The sequence below is a fragment of the Elgaria multicarinata genome, chromosome 14 (assembly GCF_023053635.1).
Source record: "Elgaria multicarinata webbii isolate HBS135686 ecotype San Diego chromosome 14, rElgMul1.1.pri, whole genome shotgun sequence".
NCBI lineage: Eukaryota > Metazoa > Chordata > Lepidosauria > Squamata > Anguidae > Elgaria > Elgaria multicarinata.
The window spans coordinates 11380498-11401325 of record NC_086184.1 but is presented as its reverse complement, the minus strand read 5'-3'; the positions used below and the strand labels follow the sequence as shown (position 1 = coordinate 11401325).

Genomic DNA, 20828 nt, shown 5'->3' with positions numbered 1-20828 from the left:
TACATCTCTCTCTTTACTGCAGACAAGAAATTCACTAAAATGGATAAATAATGAATGTGGCCAGGGATCTCCACTGCTAAGACTGCTAGATTTGCAAGACGCTGGGAAAAAAAGGATCACAGAATGCTCCATATTTTTGTTATTAGTGAATCCTTGTTCATTCATATATATATATGAATGAATGAACGAATGATCTGAAATGGTATTTCTACGGGCGCTGACAATCTCAGTTTCAGCTCACCAAAAGTGCCGGCAAATAGCAGAAAGATAAGTTACGAAGACATACCTAATTTGCGGTGATGAATTGTGTGCATGCTTCAGTGATCAAAACTGCAGCTGAGACCTATTATATTTAATGATCTAGACGGTTCCTGTGAAAACACTCAGGCACGGGTTGTTATGTCTGGACAAGGAACCTAGTTTTTGCTCTGGCGGCAGCAAATGAAGAGAGCACAATGACACAACCACGCCAGGCGGCAGCTTTCGCGAGCTGGTTTAGCCGTAATGGCAGAATGAAGTGGGACTGTCTCATTTAGTTTGTGCCTGCCCTTCCGCTCTTTTAGGAATTAAGGGAGCTGCCTTATTCATTGGATCCACCTAGTCCAGTACTGTCGAAACAGAAGTAAGTCTCTGGCAGAGAGGTTTCCCGTCACCTACTACCTGATCCTTTTAAAACGACAGCAGCAGCATCCGGAGGTGTCTTAGACTGAACTTGGGACCTTCTGCATCCATTGCATGTGCTCTATGTCTAAGCAATAGGCCTTTGCTGCATCTTCGATGCAAAATTGAAACAGGGTTTCTCTGGAATGGTGTGGAAATTCCAGGCAAGTATTTCAAAAAATAGTGGCGATGTTATACGTTGATGGAGAAGTCCGCATTCTGGAATATTGCACCAGACGACACTCTGGCATGAGGGACAACCGTTTCAGCCCTATAGCAAAATGTCCAGAGCTAATCATAACAATAACAACCCTATTTAGCAACTCCAAGTATATAACGTGCTTCCACATAATTTTTGCAACTATCATGTAAAGTAGGTCAATATTATTAGCCTCATAGCACAGACTGTAGCGGGTGAGGGGAGGCTGAGACCACGGTAGCCTCTCTACGTACAGCATGTGAAATTGAGGACAAGGTAAGATTTGAACTAAAGATGCAGACCACACTTTTAGCCATTATGCTATGGCAAACCCTTCTTGCTTTGAAATCAGATATTCTGACTTGGCTTATGCCAATTTTCATGGATATTTCCTAAACAATGTTATTTGCCAACAGGTACACCTGGATCTGACACTTTGCAACACAGCTCAGCCTCTTCATCAGCCAATTAGGTAGCAGAGAAAAACGTTCCAAAGTGCCTTCCTGACATCTTCTCATAATATGCCTTTGCAGGACCTGAGATGGCATTTCAAAGCAATTTCAACACCTTTGCAGGCTATTTCAGATAGATTTTTGCAAAAGTGTGAGTGAACAGATAGCTCAGAACAAAGGCCTTGCAAGCAGATCTCGCAGGAGAATTCACCTGCAGAACAAAAAGGCAACTCTTTAAAGACTGGCATATTAATGGTTTCCTTTGATCAGAAATGTAGAGGTGTTTTTTAAATGAATGCCAGTATTAGAATATCTGCACTGTTTTACTTATTTTTTTACTTTTCTTTCATCATAGGTCAAGTAAGAAGGACTTTAGAGTCAAAGGAGGTCCCCAAACACCTTACATTTCTAAAAGTGGGTGGATGTGCACAACTGGCAGCCCTAGCATGTAGCAACACCTAGTAATGGTAGTAAAAAGCTAGCCTTGGCTGAAGAGACCAGCAGCAGTGCCACTATTGGCTTTCCTAGTCACAAAGCACATCTACAGTGATACCTTTTGGACTTCCACAGCAGCATGGGACATAACTTGCTCGCTTAAGACATATCCTCCTAATTAGAACGTGGTTAGAACAGGGGGGCCCTGGCATTAGCGTTTGTTAAGATTCTCCTGCTCTCGGTTTGTGATGTGCTAGACAGCTGCATCGCATGGCAGCCAGTGTTTCTATTTTCAGTTGTGCTTCCAGGCTGGGTTTTTGGTTTTTTTAAGAAACATATTTTACCTTTAAAAACTGAGGAACAGCATGTATGTGTTGCGTATGTAAGCACTATAAATCTACTGGTTTGACAGAGAATGCAAACCACTGCTGCTAGCACAGCTGCCCAGTCTGCTGTCAATTTTAAAATGGTCAGATCAAGCTAAGGAAGGGATCAGAGCTGAGCCGTAGAGCACCTGCAATGCATGCATAAGGTCCCAGGTCTAATCCCTGGCATCATCCATCAGTAGGACCAAGTAGGAGGTCATAGGAAAGACCCTTCTCTACCAGAGATCCACCGTCAGAGCAGATCACACTGGCCTAGATGGACCAATGGTTCAGCTTCCCGTTAAACAGGTGTGAGGAATTTGTGGCCTTCCAGATGTTTGTTGACTTCTAACACCCATCTTCCCTGAGCACTGACCATGCTGGCTGGCACTGATGTAATGCCTACCTCGAAGAGCCATAGAACATGGGCAATGTAAAGTGGGAGGGGAGGGGAGGGAGGAGACTGTAAAATGCTAATTGGAAAGGGAAGGGAGACAGCTGGGGTGGTGCTCAGAAATTTGCGCAAATTGCAGAACACTCCCCTCCCCACGAGCCTCATGTGGCGCAGAGTGGTAAAGCAGCAGTTTCTGCAGCCGAAACTCTCCCCACGGCCTGAGTTCGATCCCAGCGGAAGCTGGTTTCAGGCAGCCGACTTGGGTCGACTCAGCCTTCCATCCTCCTGAGGTCGGTAAAATGAGTACCCAGTTAGCTGGGGGGAAGGCAACGGCAAACCACCCCACTATAAGGCCTGCCAAGCAAACGTCAGCGAAAGCTGGCGTCCCTCCAAGAGTCAGTAATGACTCAGTGCTTGCACGAGAGGTTCCTTTCCTTTTCCCCTCCCCACAAATGTGCAAAATTCCCAGAAGATCTGCAAACTGGCCTGACTTGCTGCAGATCAAGTTGGGCACTGCAGCGGGGACCAAAAGGAAGTCCGGGGAGATAAGCCAAGGGAAACCCCTCAAAATCCCTCTCCCAAATGGATCTCTCCAACATCCCTAACTGGGTCTGATCCCCGACATCTCCAATTAAAGACGCTCATACAGAAGGGCAAAGAAAGCCCTCCGCCTGAGACCCTAGCATGCAGCTGCTGATGGTGAGAGAAGCCAATTCTGGACTAATGGTCTGGTTTGGTGTTACAGAGCTTCATATTGTATTATGCAATGTCAATTTGGATTTTCCCAGTATGTTTGGGTGGGTAGGTGTGAGTGTGAACAAGAGAGATAGAAGGAGGGAGGGAGATATAAATCACAATTCGTTACCCATCCTCAAGGCCATGGGAGGGGACTATAAAGCAAATCAGTAAAATAATCCTAAGCACAAAATATTTTCACACATCACTCTGAATGACGGGAAATTCAACTCTGACTAAGCATGCATTGAGTACACACCCTTCCTCCACATGCAGGCAAAGGGGAAATTCTTCTGTGAGCATCTACTTAAAACCTTGAAGCATATACATGTAAACATGCAAAAATGCTTAAGCTGCTTTCCAGTTGCAGGAATCTGTCTTCTTTTTCTTTTTATATTCGCTATCGTTACAAAGCCGCTGAATTGGACTTTAACGAGAATGTTTATTGGTGTGTATATTTTTTATCGCGTGCGTCCCTTGTAGCTTTTGCAGCAGCAGCAGAAAGAGAAAGAGAGACACAGAGAGAGAGGTTTGTGCTGTTGCGTCTGGAGCCGCTGTGGCTCAAGTTAGACATTTGGACATTTACGATGAGGAGCTGTGCTTTCAGTAAACACAACTGATGCATATACATTGCCTCTTGGCCGCTTACACTCCTGCCCATCTGTTGGGATGGCAAGATGCCTGCACAAAAGTTGGTTGGACCTTTGCCCCGGGGGCATAAAATGCCAGGCAACAATAGGTTTCGATGGGCAGCCAGAACATTGGCTCCACACCCCGTCTCTCTCCTGGCGGAAGTCCCTTCTTGATGCCAACACTGCCACACTGGAAATACATGCCTCCTTGCACTCGATCACACATGTTGACATTTGGATGCACTTAAGTGCATCCATGACTCAATCGATGGTTTTCACCTGGTTCCCTCTGTCTTTCCGCAGCCCCTGTCCCTGCTGGGTATTTGACACATGTTATAATGTTGACTTATGCGCATTTTGGTAGTTGGAACAGAAGCATTAGTGGCATTCAAAGCAGAGGGGCTTTTACTGCTGCGGAAGAGACTGCAGAAAAGGCTGGTTATTTCCCCAGATGAATCTGTCCTATCCTGAGAGCTTACACCTTTTTCTCAAACCGAAACAGCCATAGGACATTGCGGGATAGATGCACTGATTAATTTGTATGCCCCCCTTCCTCGTCCTAGTTTATCCTCGCAACAATCCTGCGAGTCTGCTCAGGCAGAGGTAGAGGTTTGCCCAAGTCTTCATGGCTGGTTGGGAATTATACAGCGCTAGTTGTACAGGAGAAAGATACATACTCCTTACACCAAAGCAAATGTTTTTTTTAAAAAACCAACCCTTCTGTTACAGTTCCTCGGCAGCTTGGGACATAAGGTTGTGCTCTGTTTTTTCTGTGTTCTGTGAAGGGAGCCTGCACAACATTCTGCCACTCTGGTTTAACTTGGAAAATTTTAAGATTAAAATTTGGAATTGCTATATTGGCACAACCTTTGAGTCTCCATCCTCCCTTCCCTGCTTTTTAACAACTTACCAATATACACAAGTGCACGTGCACAGTCACTAATTAGAGCACACGCTCAAAAGTCTTAATGCAATGGCAGAATCTCATCAGGTTGGCCTTCCGCAATTATAATCCGTTCAGATGTGAGCTTGTGTACGTCCGTAACCTGAAAGGGGAGGAGAAGCCACTCAAAAGCCGCGGCAAATGACCCGCCGACGGCAATAATAACCAAGTCCAGAAATAAAACAAACAAAAGAATGGTGAATCACTACCTCCGTGGTGCCACTGAACACAGATGTGGTGGGATCTCAAAATCTAGGGAGAAATTTGGATGGGAAGAATTTTGTAAGTTTCCCTTCCTGCAACTAAAACAGTATCTCGGGGTCATGACCTTGAGGAAACACCCTCAGCCTACAGGGTGAAGGAATTGGGACACACATTATTCATCGTTAGCTTGGGTCGTTCAAGGTCTTTTTACAGAAATCCTCATTTTGGGATAGGACAGGCTTGTATTTTAACAACTCAGCGGGTCAGAATAAATGGCCGGGAAGAGAATTCCAAGCAGGCAAGTATGCAGGCTGGTAGAAAAGGGACAGATGTCTGCATTCCTCTTCTGCCATTCCTCTTGGTTGTGGAAGAAGGAAACCTATCCCTCAGCTCTGCCTCTCCTCTGCCAGCCAGCTTGGTAGAAGTCTGCTTTCTTTTACCAGCCTGCTAAGATGATAATACCCTGCATTTCTATACTGGTCACAGAGGAGGGAGTTCCGTTTAGCGGGCTAGTAACTTATGTGGGCTTATTTACAAGGCTAGGATAGTAACCCTGTCCCTAAACTGACCTCAATCTCTGATCTGTGGACACATTCAAGGAGTGAATGAAATGATTGAATAGTTTTAAAGACAGCCGAATAACCACTGAGTGAACTCCAGAGGTGGGTGTGGGAGGGTGAGAATAGGAGGTTTTTCAAAACACGACCATGGGCTAGATCTACACCAAGCAGGATAAAACACTTTGAAAACGTTTTGGAAACTGTGTATGTTGTGTGTCCTGGGCCCCAACAGTTGTTAAAACTGTTATAAACCGTTTTAAAGCAGTAGTGTAGATCCTGCCCATGTCTTTTTAAAGCTATGAAAACATTGGAGAAGCAGAATTCCTTCCAATACGTCAAGGATTTGCAGCCAAAACCAGATTAGAAGAGATGGTTAAGTGCCTAGAGCACTGTTAATTTTTAATTAATGTTAGTTATAATTATCTGACGGTGCCTGACTGAGACCCAGTAACAGGGTTAGAATGGATTTTGTTTTTCGTGTAATTTATTAGTTTTAGAACTAATAATAATTAAAAATTAAATAAAATGCTCCAAGCAAACTCTGTAATAAACCTCCATTTAAAAAAAAAAAAAAACACTGTGAAACTGCAACCAAATCTGAATCAGACTAAATCTGATTCTTAAGAGGAAGACAACGAATGCTCTGATGGGGGAGGGGGAGATGTTGATATTAGGAACTCCTTCAATAGTTTTATGAAAAGTATGTCAACGGGTTTAAAAAGGGCGGGGCGGGGAGGTGGAAACCACACGCTGCTTGCAAAGCCTACAAAAAAATCTGTACAAAATTTATGTTTTCCACTGAATTTAGATTGAGTTTGTGGTTTGTTTCCAAAAATTGTCTCTTGAGGTTTAATTACTAAGCCAAGCACCAATTGTAAAATACAACTTAAATTACAGTAACGAACCTGCTGCTTCTTACAGTCACAATGTAGAGTTTATAAGGCGTTTTCCACCTTAAATAAAAGAAACTCTGAAACAATGACTTCAGCAGGTATTTGGTTAACTCTTCTCAAACTTGGGGTTGGCTTATATCACACCCCTCCCTCAGCACTTGGCCTGGAGTCAACCCACGGTAACTTCCATTGGCCCGGCGGCACGCACTGTTAATGCCTGCCCTAGACCCCTCCATAAGTTTTTAAAAATAAATAAATAAAAACAAAACAAAACCCAGGTGGCTAGATATTGGAGCCACCATTTTAATTCCCCACAATACCCTTGACATAGCATTGCTCTGTTGCATTGTGGGAAATTGAAACAGCTGCACTCAAATTTCCTCCATTTGGCCACTGCTTGCTGCTGCCAGTTAAACCTGATGGGACCCCAGCAGAGGACCCTTGGCGAAGAGCCCCTTCAAACCCAGAGATGGCCTTCCTGAGCAGTTTGGCCCTTTCAAGCTACTGATTGGAAAGATCCTTAATAATAGCTTAATAGTCCACTGCTAGTTAGGTATAATGGCCCATTCGGAAGTGCAATAAACCATCAAAAACAGGGGTGCAAAAAGTGTGCCCTGACTGGTGTCTCCCATACTGCCAAATATTCCTGAAGTGTCCTAAGAAGCAGTCCTTGGAGGCTTGTGCCTCCTTCCTAGGATATTCTAGGAGCATGCTATCTATGGAAAAGCCACATAGCCTGTTCCTAAAGCATTTTCTTCCCTTTCTTCTGTTCCCCCACCCTTTGAAAAGGTTCCAGGTAACAGAGTATGGGTTTCCTTCAGCAAGAGAGTGGAGTAGGGGAGGGAGAAGGGCGATAAACCAGGATTCCTGGATTGTTTGCGGTTTCTGGGAAGAGTGTCGGTTTTATCTGATCAAAGCAGGTGCCAAGCCTCTGAAACTCTCTTGAGCAAGAGATGGATTTGAGTGTGTGTGTGTGTGTGTGTGTGTGCGCGCGCGCGTTGCGTGTGAATGTGTTGTGTGCATGCACTGATGTGCAGTGTGGCCCCTGCCACTCCAGCAGACAGCCAATGACTGAAAAGATTGTGCATCCCGATCTAGAAGATCCATATTGTCACTCAATGACATCAATCATCATTGTTCTCTTTCGAGGGCAAATTGGAAGGGCAACTGGATGAGAAGAGTGTTGGGTCCACTCCTGATCTCCAAGACTGAGAACCTGTTTGCTCCTGCAGACAACACTGTTTCCATCACAAGCTGACCTCGTTCACACTGTGAAGGATTACCTTTAGTTCTCACAGTTTCCATACACCTGGGTAAAAGTCTAGGGGCTGTGACTGCCTAGTACAAGGGAAGCTAGAGTTATCAATACTTCGCAACCCAGTCATAAGACCAGGCTCCCACACATATATACACTGTGAAAAACATCTCAACAGAAAGGAACACTGCATGAATCCATGCCTAGTTTTCCACTGGTAGAATATAAAGCAATTGGTGGTGGTGGTAGGGTTACAGCAAAGCAAGACAATTGCCCCTTCCCCTTTCCAATCCTGAAATTACAACAGATCGGGAAAAAGACATTCCTGAGTATTCTTCAGGAACTTCAACAAACTTGTATCTCAGAAGAGCATCAAGGAGCAATATTGAAAGTTGATCTCAATTTTACTTTTTGCCCTTTTCCATCATTGGATTGTGAACCTGCTAGTGGTACAGAGGCTATTTTTAGGGCTAATAAGAACATAAAAATCCAGATGCAGAAATTGTGAATGCTTCTCCTTTCCCCTCCCTTTTCTCCCTCCAAAGCTGGGAAACGAGGAGAAAGCCATTGCCATTTTCCAAACCTTGAATTAATCCTCAAGTTTCAAATTACTTTTTTCGGCAGTTTCATGAAATGACTAGTTACTCATTTTACAAAACGACCAAGTAATACTGTCATTTCACCAAACCAACTAAGACCGTCATCTATTCATTTCCGGAAAATAATCCATTTCATAATCTCTCCCTCCCTCCTTACCTACACACACACACACACACACACACACACACACACACACATTTTCCAAATAGCTCAAAGCACTTTGTAAGAACAAACCAAAAATACCATCATAAAGAAATAAAAAAGAAAGAAATTGTAAAGGATAAACACAGAACAACCACAAAATGACCCCGATCAGCCAAAGGTCCACTGGAAAAGGTCTTACAGCCTTTTCTGAAATTCTTCAAGGAGACAGTTTTCTTAAATCCTTCAGGAAAGAGGTTCCACAGTTTGAGGGGTCAATATTGTACAGGTCTTGCTTCTAGCCAAGGGGTGTGCAACCTTTTTGGCCCACAGGCCACGTGTTATGTTGGCTTGGGGATCCTTGAATGTGCGTGCTCACACACACACACACACGGATACATACACACACAGCAGCAGCAATCATGATACATACCATTCTTTCCTTGCGGTTAGTAGTGGTAGAGCAAGAGCAATCTATGTGAGGATTTTTGGGGGAGGAAGTGAAGAATACAGGGAGTGGGAAAATTGGGAGGTCAGGACGCCCTTGGGAAAGCCACAGGTTGGGCACCCCTGTTCTAAACACTACCAGTATCCTGAAGGGATGAGGAACGGTGCCTGTCAAATAGACCTCCCCTGGCATTTGGGCAAATATATGAAGCATGACAACAGTTGTATTCCATATATGCCTCATTGGGGTGCGTAGGGATAGTGAGGGTGTGAACAGTAAGCATTAGCTAAGGAAACCTGTTCTTGATGTGACTCCATTTTTATTTATTTATTATTGCATTTATATCCCGCCTTTTTTCCTGTTAAGGAACCCAAGGCAGCGCACATAATCCTCCTCCTCTCCATTTTATCCTCACAACAACAACCCTGTGAGGTAGGTTGGGCAGAGGTCTGTGACTGGCCCAAAGTCACCCAGTGGGTTTCCATGGCCGAGTGGGGACTAGAACCCAGATCTCCCGACTCCCAGTCCAACTACACCACACTACCATATAAGGTAGTTAGGCATTTGCTGCCCAATCTCAAAACATCTGAGCTGAATCCCTTCTCATTGGTAGACATTACTTACTATATGTAAGGTCGGTTGAGGCTTGCAGCCATAGGCTGGAACCATGGATTATGGTGAGCAAGTGGCTGTTTACTGAAAGCACCAATCCTGTATCTCCTGTTGCTAAGCCATAAGGGCGAATGCTGCAAAATGCACGATGTACCATCATGACGCATTCGTGTTTTCTCTCTGCGACTGCCAATGGGTTCCTCCAACAGAAGGAGTCTTCAGTATTCACAACACCACTAACTGATTTTAGCAATCAACTTAGCATCGCTAAGTAAATTAAATTAAGACCTATAGTGGGAGAAGGAAACATTGTTTCTACCGCTGCTGTGAATGGTCACTGGTGCTTATTTAAACTTTAATTGAATTATCAAAGACTACGTCTTTTGTACGGCTTTGCTCTTTTAACCCCATTGTTTGCACTCAAACAGACACACACACACACACACACACACACACACACTACACCTGTGTGTACATATGTGCCAACTGAGGATGCCGCTTCATACAGCTAATGAAATGGATTCTAGACCATGAAACCTTACGTCAAAATAAATGTATCAGTCTTTACGGTGCTCCAAGACTCTCTGTTGCATTTGCTTCAATAGACCAACATATCTACTTCTCTGGATGTTATGGGGGGGAAAGGAGATGTGGAGCTTCTTCTTTCAGAGGCAGGCAGGCATTTTCCATAACATGCAGTGCTGGCCTGAAATAAAGCACAGGTTCCCCGGGAGAAGCTCCAGCGATTTGGTGGTTTGACTCGCCACCAAATCCAAAAAGGGAATGTATCCCTCGCTGCTTCCTAACAGGCTATCAGACATCAGAGCACCTGGGCTAGGAAGGAAAACTGGCAGCTAGCCTGCACCCTCCATACCTGCCTCAACGGTGGGTTGCTCCATCGTAGGCTTTAGGTTTCTTCACTTGCGATCATTTAAGAGGAAATGGTATGATTAGCAGCACACAAGCAAACAGCAGGAACTAATCCTTTAAACACAAATACTTCAGTGGCTATGCGATGGTTCCTCACAAAACAGTGGGGAGGAAGATCACAGACAAAACCCCTCCTTGAGCTTCCTGTAAATTCCCTGCTACTCATTCACAATTTGCTTAATGCCGTTCTTAACGCAATTAAGAACGTTAGGTCTCACTATTCTGATTAAATGACACAAGCTTTGTCTAGGATGCATACAATGATCTCAGGCTTCCCCCTCCCCCCGCACCTCTCAAAAAACTAAGTTTTCTTGCAGACCGTCAGAGCTCTGGGTTCCTTGACAACATGGCTGAAACCAGACATGATCTACGACCATGATGGTTGAAACAACAAATAAATACACTTTACCAGACATGATCCAAGTGCTGCTCTGTGCACTGATGCAGAAAAGCAGGTCTGGGATATGGGCAGTTAATCTTGATTTTTGCGGGCCATTGTCTTACACTCATCCATCACACAATCACTGTTTTACCAAATGGTCACATAAACATATGAAAACTTGCAAAGGAGAGAGAATGCTGCAATTCTTAAAGCCCACAGAGAATGGAATTTGAGGGGAGGGGACAGAAAAAAGATAGCTGGTTAGGCTCTAAATGATAGCCAAGGCCATCTTACAAATGCTACAAATTCCTTCCACCCTAACTATCTCAACAAGCACAACGTATCATCCATGTATTTAAAGCACGCACAACAATTCCCGGACTCTTGCCTTTTTGTCATTCTCCAATGTAACAAAGAAAGGGAACACCTCCTCCCATATGTACCTGTCCGGACCTTAAGATCATCTACAGGGGCCCTTTTCCGTGAGCCCTTGCCAAAGGAAGTGAGGCAGGTGGCTACTAGGAGAAGGGCCTTCTCCGCTGTGGCACCCCGGCTGTGGAATGAGCTCCCCAGAGAGGTCCGCCTGGTGCCTACACTGTACTCCTTTCATCGCCTGCTGAAGACCTTTTTATTCTCTCAGTATTTTAACACTTAATTTTAACTTAAATTTAAATTTTACTGTTCTAACTCTGTATTTTAATCTTATATCAATTTTTGCTGCGTGGTTTTATCCTGGTTGTGCTTTTTATACTGTATTTTGTGTTTGTGTTTTTGACCTGTTGGTTGTTTTATTATGGTTTTAATTTTTGTGAACCGCCCAGAGAGCTTCGGTTATTGGGCGGTATAAAAATGTAATAAATAAATAAATAGATAAATAAATCTCTGAGCACGGCTATGGGGATGGAGGCTGGCTCATCTCTCAAGGGCTTCTTTGCAACAAAGAAAATGGATTGCCATGAGGGCCACCGTTAGAAAGGTCCACAACCTAAATCTGCACGTATCTCGTAAGATCACAGGAGCCACGGATCTGGATCGGGCCAAAGGCCTATCTAGTCCAGCATTCTATTTGCACAGTGGCCAACAGGATACCTATAGAAAGCCCACAAGCAGGACAGGAGTGCAGCAGCACCCTCACACTCATGTTCCCCAGTGACTGGCAGTCAGAAGCATACTGACTCTGATACTTGAGTTAATATATAGCCATCATGGCTAGTGGCCATTGATAGCATTATCCTCCATGGTGGATACTCCATAACGCTCAACTAAAGGGACCCCACATGGGGTAACCACATGGGGTAACCTGCCCAAGTTGGCTTGCATCTGCAAGCCAAGCCGCATTTTTTTCTCAAACTCCAGGAATCATTTGCATGATTTTTTGGGCTGGGCCGCAATGCATGCAAACAGACATTTGCGCAAATTGTAGCCGAAATTTGCACAAATTGAAAAACACGGAAAATGACGTTTTAAGATCTTTGAAAGAGGCCCTTCTCTTGGTCCCAACACCATAAGAGGCACATTTGGGGGTGTGGGGTGTGAGAGAGGGTCTTTTTGGTGGCCACTTTGAGGCTCTGGAACTCCCTGCTGAAAGATCTAGATTGGCCCCTTCTCTGTTGTCCTTGGACTGGCGGGCAAAGACGTTTTCATTCAGGCAACTCTTTGGCCTGTAAGCTTGTCTGTTGCCACTGTTTTTTATTTGGCTGGATGCTATTTTTTATTATTTAATGGATCAGTTTTTATGTTGTATTTTAATTAAGATGTTGATTTTAATCCGTATTTTATTATTGTTAGCTACCTTGAGCACCATTTTTGAAGAAAGGCGGGATATAAATTAAATAAAGTACCCACCCAACATCTGTTGGCAGTGGGTTTGAGAACAGGGTCCCTGATTTTATTTTTAATACTTAAGACAGGTTCATATGTGTGTGTGGGGGGGGAACAATTCTTAAAGTATTCAGACTGCGTAGGGTTTATAAAGGTCAAAAACACCACTTGCACTTGAGCCCAGAAACAAACTGGCAGCCGGCAGAGATGATGTAATACCGGGCCCTCTCTCAGCTCCCCTGGTCCATCATAATAGCAGGCCTTTTGCTAATGAAACTATAATGCATATTTATAAATATTATGCCAAATTTATCACTGTTGCAGTATCATAAGATTAAGAAAGCATAGAAGAATACAAGAACCTTGGTCAGTTACTAAAAATTGGCATACAGTAGAAACTATACAAACTCTTCTTCTCAAGGGTAGGCAGTTCAGCGTGAGATAACCATTTTTACTTAGATTGCTGAGACCATCGCTGGGCTAATAGAAATTCGAAATAATTTATATGCAAAGTTCTCAACTATAATTTGATTATAGATTTAACTTAGTGACACACTCTTCCTCACCCAACCCTTTTCAGTAGATAATATTTGTCTAGCATAACATTGGCAGCAGAGTACCCCATGTTTGGTAGGTCCAATCCTTCTTTTGTCCAAGTGCAAATACTCCAACTACATAATACTTCCAACAAAACATGCATAAGATTGCACTCCATGTGCATCTATTAGAGGATTTTCAAACGATTCCTGTACAGTGAGCAGATCAGGTGGCTGTAGAGAGATGTTTGAAAGGAGCTAGGAGCAATTTGTAAGATAGACAAGTAGAAATCCTGCCTTTATTCAAAAGACTTGCTTTTGCCTCTCTGTTGTATGAATAAGGATAAATTCAATTTAAATTTAACTCAAGAGCTAAGTAGACATGTTCCCAGGGTCATTAAATACATTTCAGTATGAGACATAGAAGAATTAGTGATAGCAAAGTATTACCAATTATGGGCAAATATGCTTCCATCAAGTGTGGCAAGTATTTGCCTAGCAGAAGATGTTTTATCACATTTCAGGTGTTTTAAATCTCGGCTACAGTTAGATCTTATCCTGGGGATGAAGAATGTCAAATATTCCTTTTGCTACAAAATTGATGGGCTATCTTCTGAAATCTACTCTTCCATCAGCTTTCCATCAGCTTTCAGTTTCTAAAGAAGTATAGGTTTGATAGTTGCTTCACAAAATACTATTTTCCGAAACAAAAATAATCTCCGTGTAGGGGAAAACCCATGTGCACCCCATGTACTCCTTGACACATGAAGAAGTGTATTATTTTACTATGATTACATGTACAGGAACCTCCCTCGCACTGTGGCATTTTTCACCCATACATCAAAATAGACTGAATACATTTTTTCCAAAATCTTTGTATGTCTATGTCCAGCACTGCAAAGTTGGGTTAATCCTTCCTTGCCAAAATTACTTTCAATTAATGATGAGCACAAAATCCTGCTATCTAACGGAAGCTGCTATGAAAGCAATTAAAGTTAGCACCACCCAAAATAGCACCTGGGCTGCGATAAGAACATGGGAATCGCCTTTATTGGACCAGAGTAGGTCCATCAGTCCGGCAATCTGTCTCCAGCAGTGGACAATCAGGTGCAATGGAAAACTCAGAGTCAGGGCAAGATGGAGATATACAAACCCTGCTATGGAAATTCTATTGAGCTTTTATGGCAAATAGCATCGACGGACCTGCCCTCCATCCCCCAAGCATCAGCCTGGTACCCCCTCCTCCAACAAGTTCATCAGGGTGTGGAGGGTTGGGATGGCACCACCACGGGCAACAGTGTGGATGGACAGTGGTGGACAGGACAGTGCTAATAAGAAAAGTGCTGGACAGAGCACCTGTAGATGCTGCTGCCATGTTGGAACCTAAAATGTTTTGGGTTGGATTGTTTTTTAAAGTGATATATTAGAGAGACAGAAAAAGCATGCTAACGTCAGCCCAGTGAGCGTTCTGTGTCCTGTAGGCTCCAACGTTACCATGCAGCGGGTCAAATCCCTCCATTAATGCTGACAATAGTCCTGCTTCCATGAATTTGTCAGAATCCTTTACTAAGACCATCTGAAACATGCTTACGAGACTAAAATCAATCGAGTGCAACCAGTGGTGGCTGGTGTCTCCAATTTCAGTGGGGCTATGGATCCATTCTGGGTTTCATTCAGATCACCCAAGAATTCTAAAGGAGATATCCAAGGTGCTGAACCCCACCCACCCCCAAAATAGGACTGGCGTCTTGGATAGCTCCTTTAGAGTTCTGGCTGGTTCTGACTGAAACCAGATTGGATGCACAGCTCCAACGAAATTGGAACCACCCACCTCCACTGACAAGGAAGCCATTAAGAGCGCATACATATACATATCAACAGAGTCCCATGTTTTTCAGTGGAGCTTACTCCCAGGAAAGTGTATATAGCATGGTAGGCAGCATGGTGCTTGCAGGCAACAATGTGCCCCCAGACACCTTTCTTGTCTGCCACCAAGATGCCCACAACCCCTCCCAGTTTTTTTGTTTTTAAAATTAACACATTTTCTTACCAGCAGCTAGGATTGCTGTGGAATTCAATGCTGTCGGTACTGGAAAAGTGGGCACAAAGGAATTGTTTAGTATGCTGGGACTTTCTCTTATACTCAGTTCTTTTGGGCAGGTTACTTTGCCAAGCCTCTCACGGCAGCCATTTTGTGGTGGTGCCTAAGACAGTTTTTCAAATTGCCAACTGTGCCCACAGCCGCAAAAAGGTAGCCTACCCCGTTTTGGGATTGCAGCCTACAGAACTAGAACTCATTAACAGGGCATGAAAAAAAAATTCCAAAAGACCAGTTGGTTTTCAAAGTCAATTCACTGACCCAAAGAAACGGAAAGGGTCTTATTAACTATGCTGGCATTTTGACCAGAGACCTCTTTAGCAAGACACGAAAGAGAGAGAGAGAGAGAGAGAAATCCCTCTCCCGAAAAATATTTTAAAAAGCAACTTTGCTTTTCCAAACCACATTGTTGGCTTCCTCGAAACCAGGCAATGCAAAAGCACAGAAACAAAACAAAACAAAAATCTGCTGACTTTATTAAAATATTAACAAGGTATAGTTAAAACTTTTGTACACTTATGCAAATGAGATTGCCAGAACAAGAGGAAGGAAGAGATTCTCCCCCGGGAGAAAGAATATAAAATCAACAAAGTGAAAAGATCAACCATCCCTTCTGTAGCATGACAGCACGGCACAAGAGGCAGCAGCTTGGGAATTGGGGAAGATAAATTTAAAAAAAAATACGCACACACGCGCACACACAACCCCCTCCAAAGTTTAAGTACATCATGGTTTCTAAAGCTAATAGATTTAAATGAGACAGAGCGCACCGTTCCATTAAAAAAATATATATTTACCAGGGGCTGCAGCAACATTTGGGGATAAGTGTTAACAGCATAAAATTCATGATATGGAGTGCTGAGAGTGAGAATGTTGCTGGGTGAGCCTTAAAAGTAAAAGAAAAGAAAGAAAAAGATAAAGAGTGGAGAATTTCAGGATGAAGCTGTTCTTTTAAAAAATGTAATTTTTAATATGGTCTTTTTATTCTTTTGCTCTATTTGCTGTTCACAGCTCTGAAATCTTTGGATGTGGAGCAGTATACAAATAATGAAAATAAATAAATAAATAAATAAATAAATACAATATGTTTTTTAAGTGGCCCTCTGCATCGGAGCAAGCTTCATGCTGAAAGTCCAAACTGGAGCTTTGGAGAGTATTTTATCTACAACTCGTATAATCAAGCTCTACTCCCCCCTTCAGATCTCCTTATATTAAGAGCCGAAACCGCATCTGTTCAGCCACAGATTGCCGGAACATGAGGGTGCAGGCATCCAAAAGGGAGTTCCCAGAATCCTTGTGCCTGAGGCTGGCCTAAGGTATTCGAGAGTGTCAAGGGAGGGTGGACCGCAGCTGTCACTGCCACCCTGGCCGAGAAATGGCAAAGTAGGTATGTGGAAGGCAAATCTGCCAGAGGTTAAAGGGCTTTGAGCCAGAATGTTTGGGCTGGCCCCAGAACTGGAAGTAACTACTGTAAATACTTAATTGAAGCAATGTTCAACAGGGGTAGAACATGGAAAACACTGACATGCCATGGGAAGACGACCGCAACGAGAAGCAAGCCTGCAAAATTGTCCTGCAGAACTCATCTTAACATTTGCTTCATGCTGTAAGGTTTAATATTGCCAAGCAGCAGATGAGGTAATAAATCTGTGTCTGGGCTATACCACTTTGAAGTGTGGTGTGTATTGTGGGGGCGGTTATATGACTGAATGCTCCTATGTACATTAAAAAAAAAATCCCTACATGCAGAAAACTAGTATATCAGGGAGAAGAGTAGACTTGAAACCCTTCTCCCCCTACTTTGTGCGGGATTATTAGTATAATTTACTGTTTTACTCTGTACAGCACCATGTACATTGATGGTGCTATATAAATAAATAAATAATAATAATAATAATAATAATAATAATAATAATAATAATAATATAGAGGAGCATTCAATCATGTGAAGGTCACTGGCAATGGGAATTGGACAGCAACAAGAAGAATTAGCCCATAAGACTCATGACTAGGGGACAGATCAGCCAATTGCTGGTCCAAGTTAATTTCACACACGTCCATCCTCAAATCCATTCTCATTTATTTATTTATTTATTATTGCATTTTTATACCGCCCAATAGCTGAAGCTCCCTGGGCGGTTCACAGAAATTTCCTCATTAATCTGCAATATCCACACAAGAATCTGCACTTAAATATGCATTTTTTAAAAATGTATTTTCCCACAAAACATACGTTACTACATCCTAACATACGGACTTTATAAGGATTTGGGGCCAAGAACCGCCGCGCAAAATTCAGAGAAGGATGAAATCCAAAGGATAACTGCTTAACTAATCCGGGAGGGTCAGATCAGGTTGGTTTCTTTTGAAATGCAGACCAGGTTGATGAGCTTCTCTGTTCGTGGCTACCCAGCGGCACTGAATGCGCATAGCCGGAAGGGATTTGTCCGTCCTGGCCTTGCTCTTGCTCACCCAAACTCCTGAGAGCCCATGCAAATGGAAGGTGAAAGCAGGCACACAGGTTTTCTCTTAAAGCTCCTGAGCACACAGCAACTTGGGGCAGTATCCAACAGTGTCATTCCTCTAGTGCAAATGATGTCTCGCTAGCGTCAACAAAGTTCCGATCTATGCGCAAGAGGAGAATCCAACTAAAGTTATGTTTCCGCAACCACCTGCACAAGCGCAAAGTCCGCAGCAAAGATTCGGCGGAACTCCGCTAGTGGTATTTTGAGTTTGTGGCATAATACCATTGGTACTCGGACTCCCTGATTCTGCCTGGGTTTATGCTTTTGTTTCTAGAACCTTACCTTCGAACTTCCTGGTTTCCCTCCTCACTCTGGCCCCTGTTTTCTAGCTGCCAGACATGCTTTGAGCCTCATGCTGTCTTGCCTCTGCTAGCTATTTAATTTATTTATTACATTTTTATACCGCCCAATAGCCAAAGCTCTCTGGGCGGTTCACAAAAATTAAAATCATGGAAAGCATAATAAAACAACCAACAATCTAAAAACACAGATACAAAATACAATATAAAAAGCACAACCAGGATAAAACCACACAGCAAAAATTAATATAGGTTAAAATATGGAATTAAAACAGCAAAGTTTAAATTAAAGTTAAATTAGGTGTTAAAATACTGAGAAAATAAAAAGGTCTTCAGCTGGCAACGAAAGGAGTACAGTGTAGGCGCCAGGCGGACCTCTCTGGGGAGCTCATTCCACAGCCGGGGTGCCACAAGGGAGAAAGCCCTCCTCCTAGTAGCCACCTGCCTCACTTCCTGGCTCACGGAGAAGGGCCCCTGTAGATGATCTTAAGGTCCGGGCAGGTACATATGGGAGGAGGCGTTCCTTCAAATAACCTGGCCGCAAGTTGTTTAGGGCTTTGAATGTTAGTACCAGCACTTTAAATCGGGTCCAGTCCTGGACTGGCAGCCAATGAAGTTGTAGAAGGACTGGTCTTGCCAAGACTTACATCCTTCAACCGTGAAATGTAAATGGTGCTGAACCCATCAATTGCACTGAAATTATAATGGGAAAACAAATGGGGTTCTGTTTCACCACCACCGCCACCTTGAGTTCCCCAACTGTCCTCATCCATACCCTTCTCTATTTTAGTGTGCGTATGCGTACGGGTGGGGTGGGGAAAGTTGAGATAGAGAATGGCAAAATGTGAGCTGAGTTTTTGTATGCTAATCTTTCCTTAAATTATTAACCAATGGGAAGAAATTATTTACACTGTGCTCGGCGTGGACGTGGCGGTGCGTCGCAACGCGTACTGTCAAAAGAAATCCTCAGAGCGAATGATTAGAGTTGTCGGGTCTTATTTATTTATGCAGCCCATGCTCGGAGGACCCGTTTCTTGCGATTGCACCCAGAGAGATCGAAAGAGAGGGAGAGGCGGGTTTTCTGATGTTGCAGGAAAGGGGGGTGGGGTGGGAGGAAAACGGAGACGTTCCCGATACTCGCGCAAAATGAGGTTATTTCTCACAGATAATGAAGGCAGAAAACAAACAATGAGGATTTGCATTTAACCCGTTTTTTTTTTTTAAAAAAAAAGACGTGTACCTGAAGTTCCGTCTGAAAGAAGAACTTCTGTGGGCACTGAGAGCAATCGTAAATCTTATCCTCTTGCCCGTGGACAGCAAAGATATGTTGCTGCAATTTATTTGCCTGTACAAAAACTAGAAAGAGAAAAAAAACCAATACAGTCAGAGACAAACAGCATCACCTGTAGTGGCAAATTCACCCCACCTGTGTCCGTGTCCCTGTTTCTTTGGCCTAGTGGAAATGTGATGCTACTGTTTTCTTTGCCACGCTTAGAGATCCAGAACAGGCTTCGGCTTGATAGGCTTTCCCTCCCTCCCTTCCCATTAATTAGTGCATTAATTGTGGGTGGGATCCAGGCTAATTTAGCCACATTTAGGTCTCAATGAAATCAATGGGACTTAAGTTAGGCATGACAGACATTTTCACACTGATTTCAATGGGAACCGAATCCTATATTTATACCAGCTTTTCAGTCAAAGCTTTAAATCTGGCTTCCAAAGAGGTATACAATTAAAACCCATCTTTCTGCCATAGATAAAAATATAAAATGGAAATTAAGAGAGATTTTATCCAAGGGAGGGGGGCTAAGCCCCCAGGTTCCCTGCCTGCACATGATCATCCATCCAGTGTGGCATGAGAGTTTAGTTTGCATCAAGTTCCTGGATCAGTTCTCCATGTGAAAGAAAGAAAAATCCCTCATGCTCATGTTTAAAAAAACAGTGTGTAAAAATAATGCAATAAGCAAATGAAGATAACCACGTGTAAGGAACACAACGGTCAGGAAATTGATACATTTTCTAAATGGGCATATAGGTTATATTTAAAGAGCCATTTTTGTTCTTTTATGCCTGCACAAGCGGAGAGTGCAGTACAGCGGATTCTAGTATAACTTCCTCTCCCTTCCCACATGAGGATGCCTCTGAATTTGGTGGGTCATGTTTCAGCAGGTGGTTCAATTTAAACTGAGGTTCCCCACACCTTATTGCCAGGAGTACCCAACAGCCTGCACCTAGCAGCCTGCACCTAGCAGGAACAGAGGAGCATGGGGGCGGAGGCTATTGACCTGCTTCATGCAGACTGGGAAATGCTTCTTTTCTATAGAAGACTGGAACATTTATCTACCAGTTGTAAGATCATAATCACAGTCTGTTGGCACAGGATGTGGCAACTTTGCTAAATTTAGCAAGTCTAGGTCTAGTCACAGGGAGACCATCTGGGAACTCTTTGGACGCCATCTTGGGCCGATTCAGATGTAACGCTCCCAAGTCTAATAAACCAAGTGTTTTTGAGGGGTGGGGGTCAGATTCCTGCTCAGTCCTAACTTTATCAGATACTGGTTTTATATCCTGGTTTGTGAACAGAGATTAAACCACAGTTTCCCCAATTTGGATGAGATTAGAATTCCAGTGTGCAAGAGGGTGTGTCTGGGCACAAGGTTCTTTCTCAGTGTAATAAATCATTGTGTATGAGACTGAAATTGTTCTATC

At 43.3% G+C, this 20828-nt stretch overlaps 1 protein-coding gene across 2 annotated transcripts in view; it reads right to left on the bottom strand.

The window, feature by feature from the left end:
* The window catches only part of ZNF423 (zinc finger protein 423), a 333930-nt gene that overhangs the window by 22786 nt on the left and 290316 nt on the right, over positions 1-20828 (bottom strand). For both annotated transcript variants that reach the window (XM_063141103.1, XM_063141104.1), the window contains one exon: positions 19360-19475. In XM_063141103.1, coding sequence (XP_062997173.1) covers positions 19360-19475 — 116 coding nt within the window. The remainder of the gene's footprint in view (positions 1-19359; positions 19476-20828) is intronic.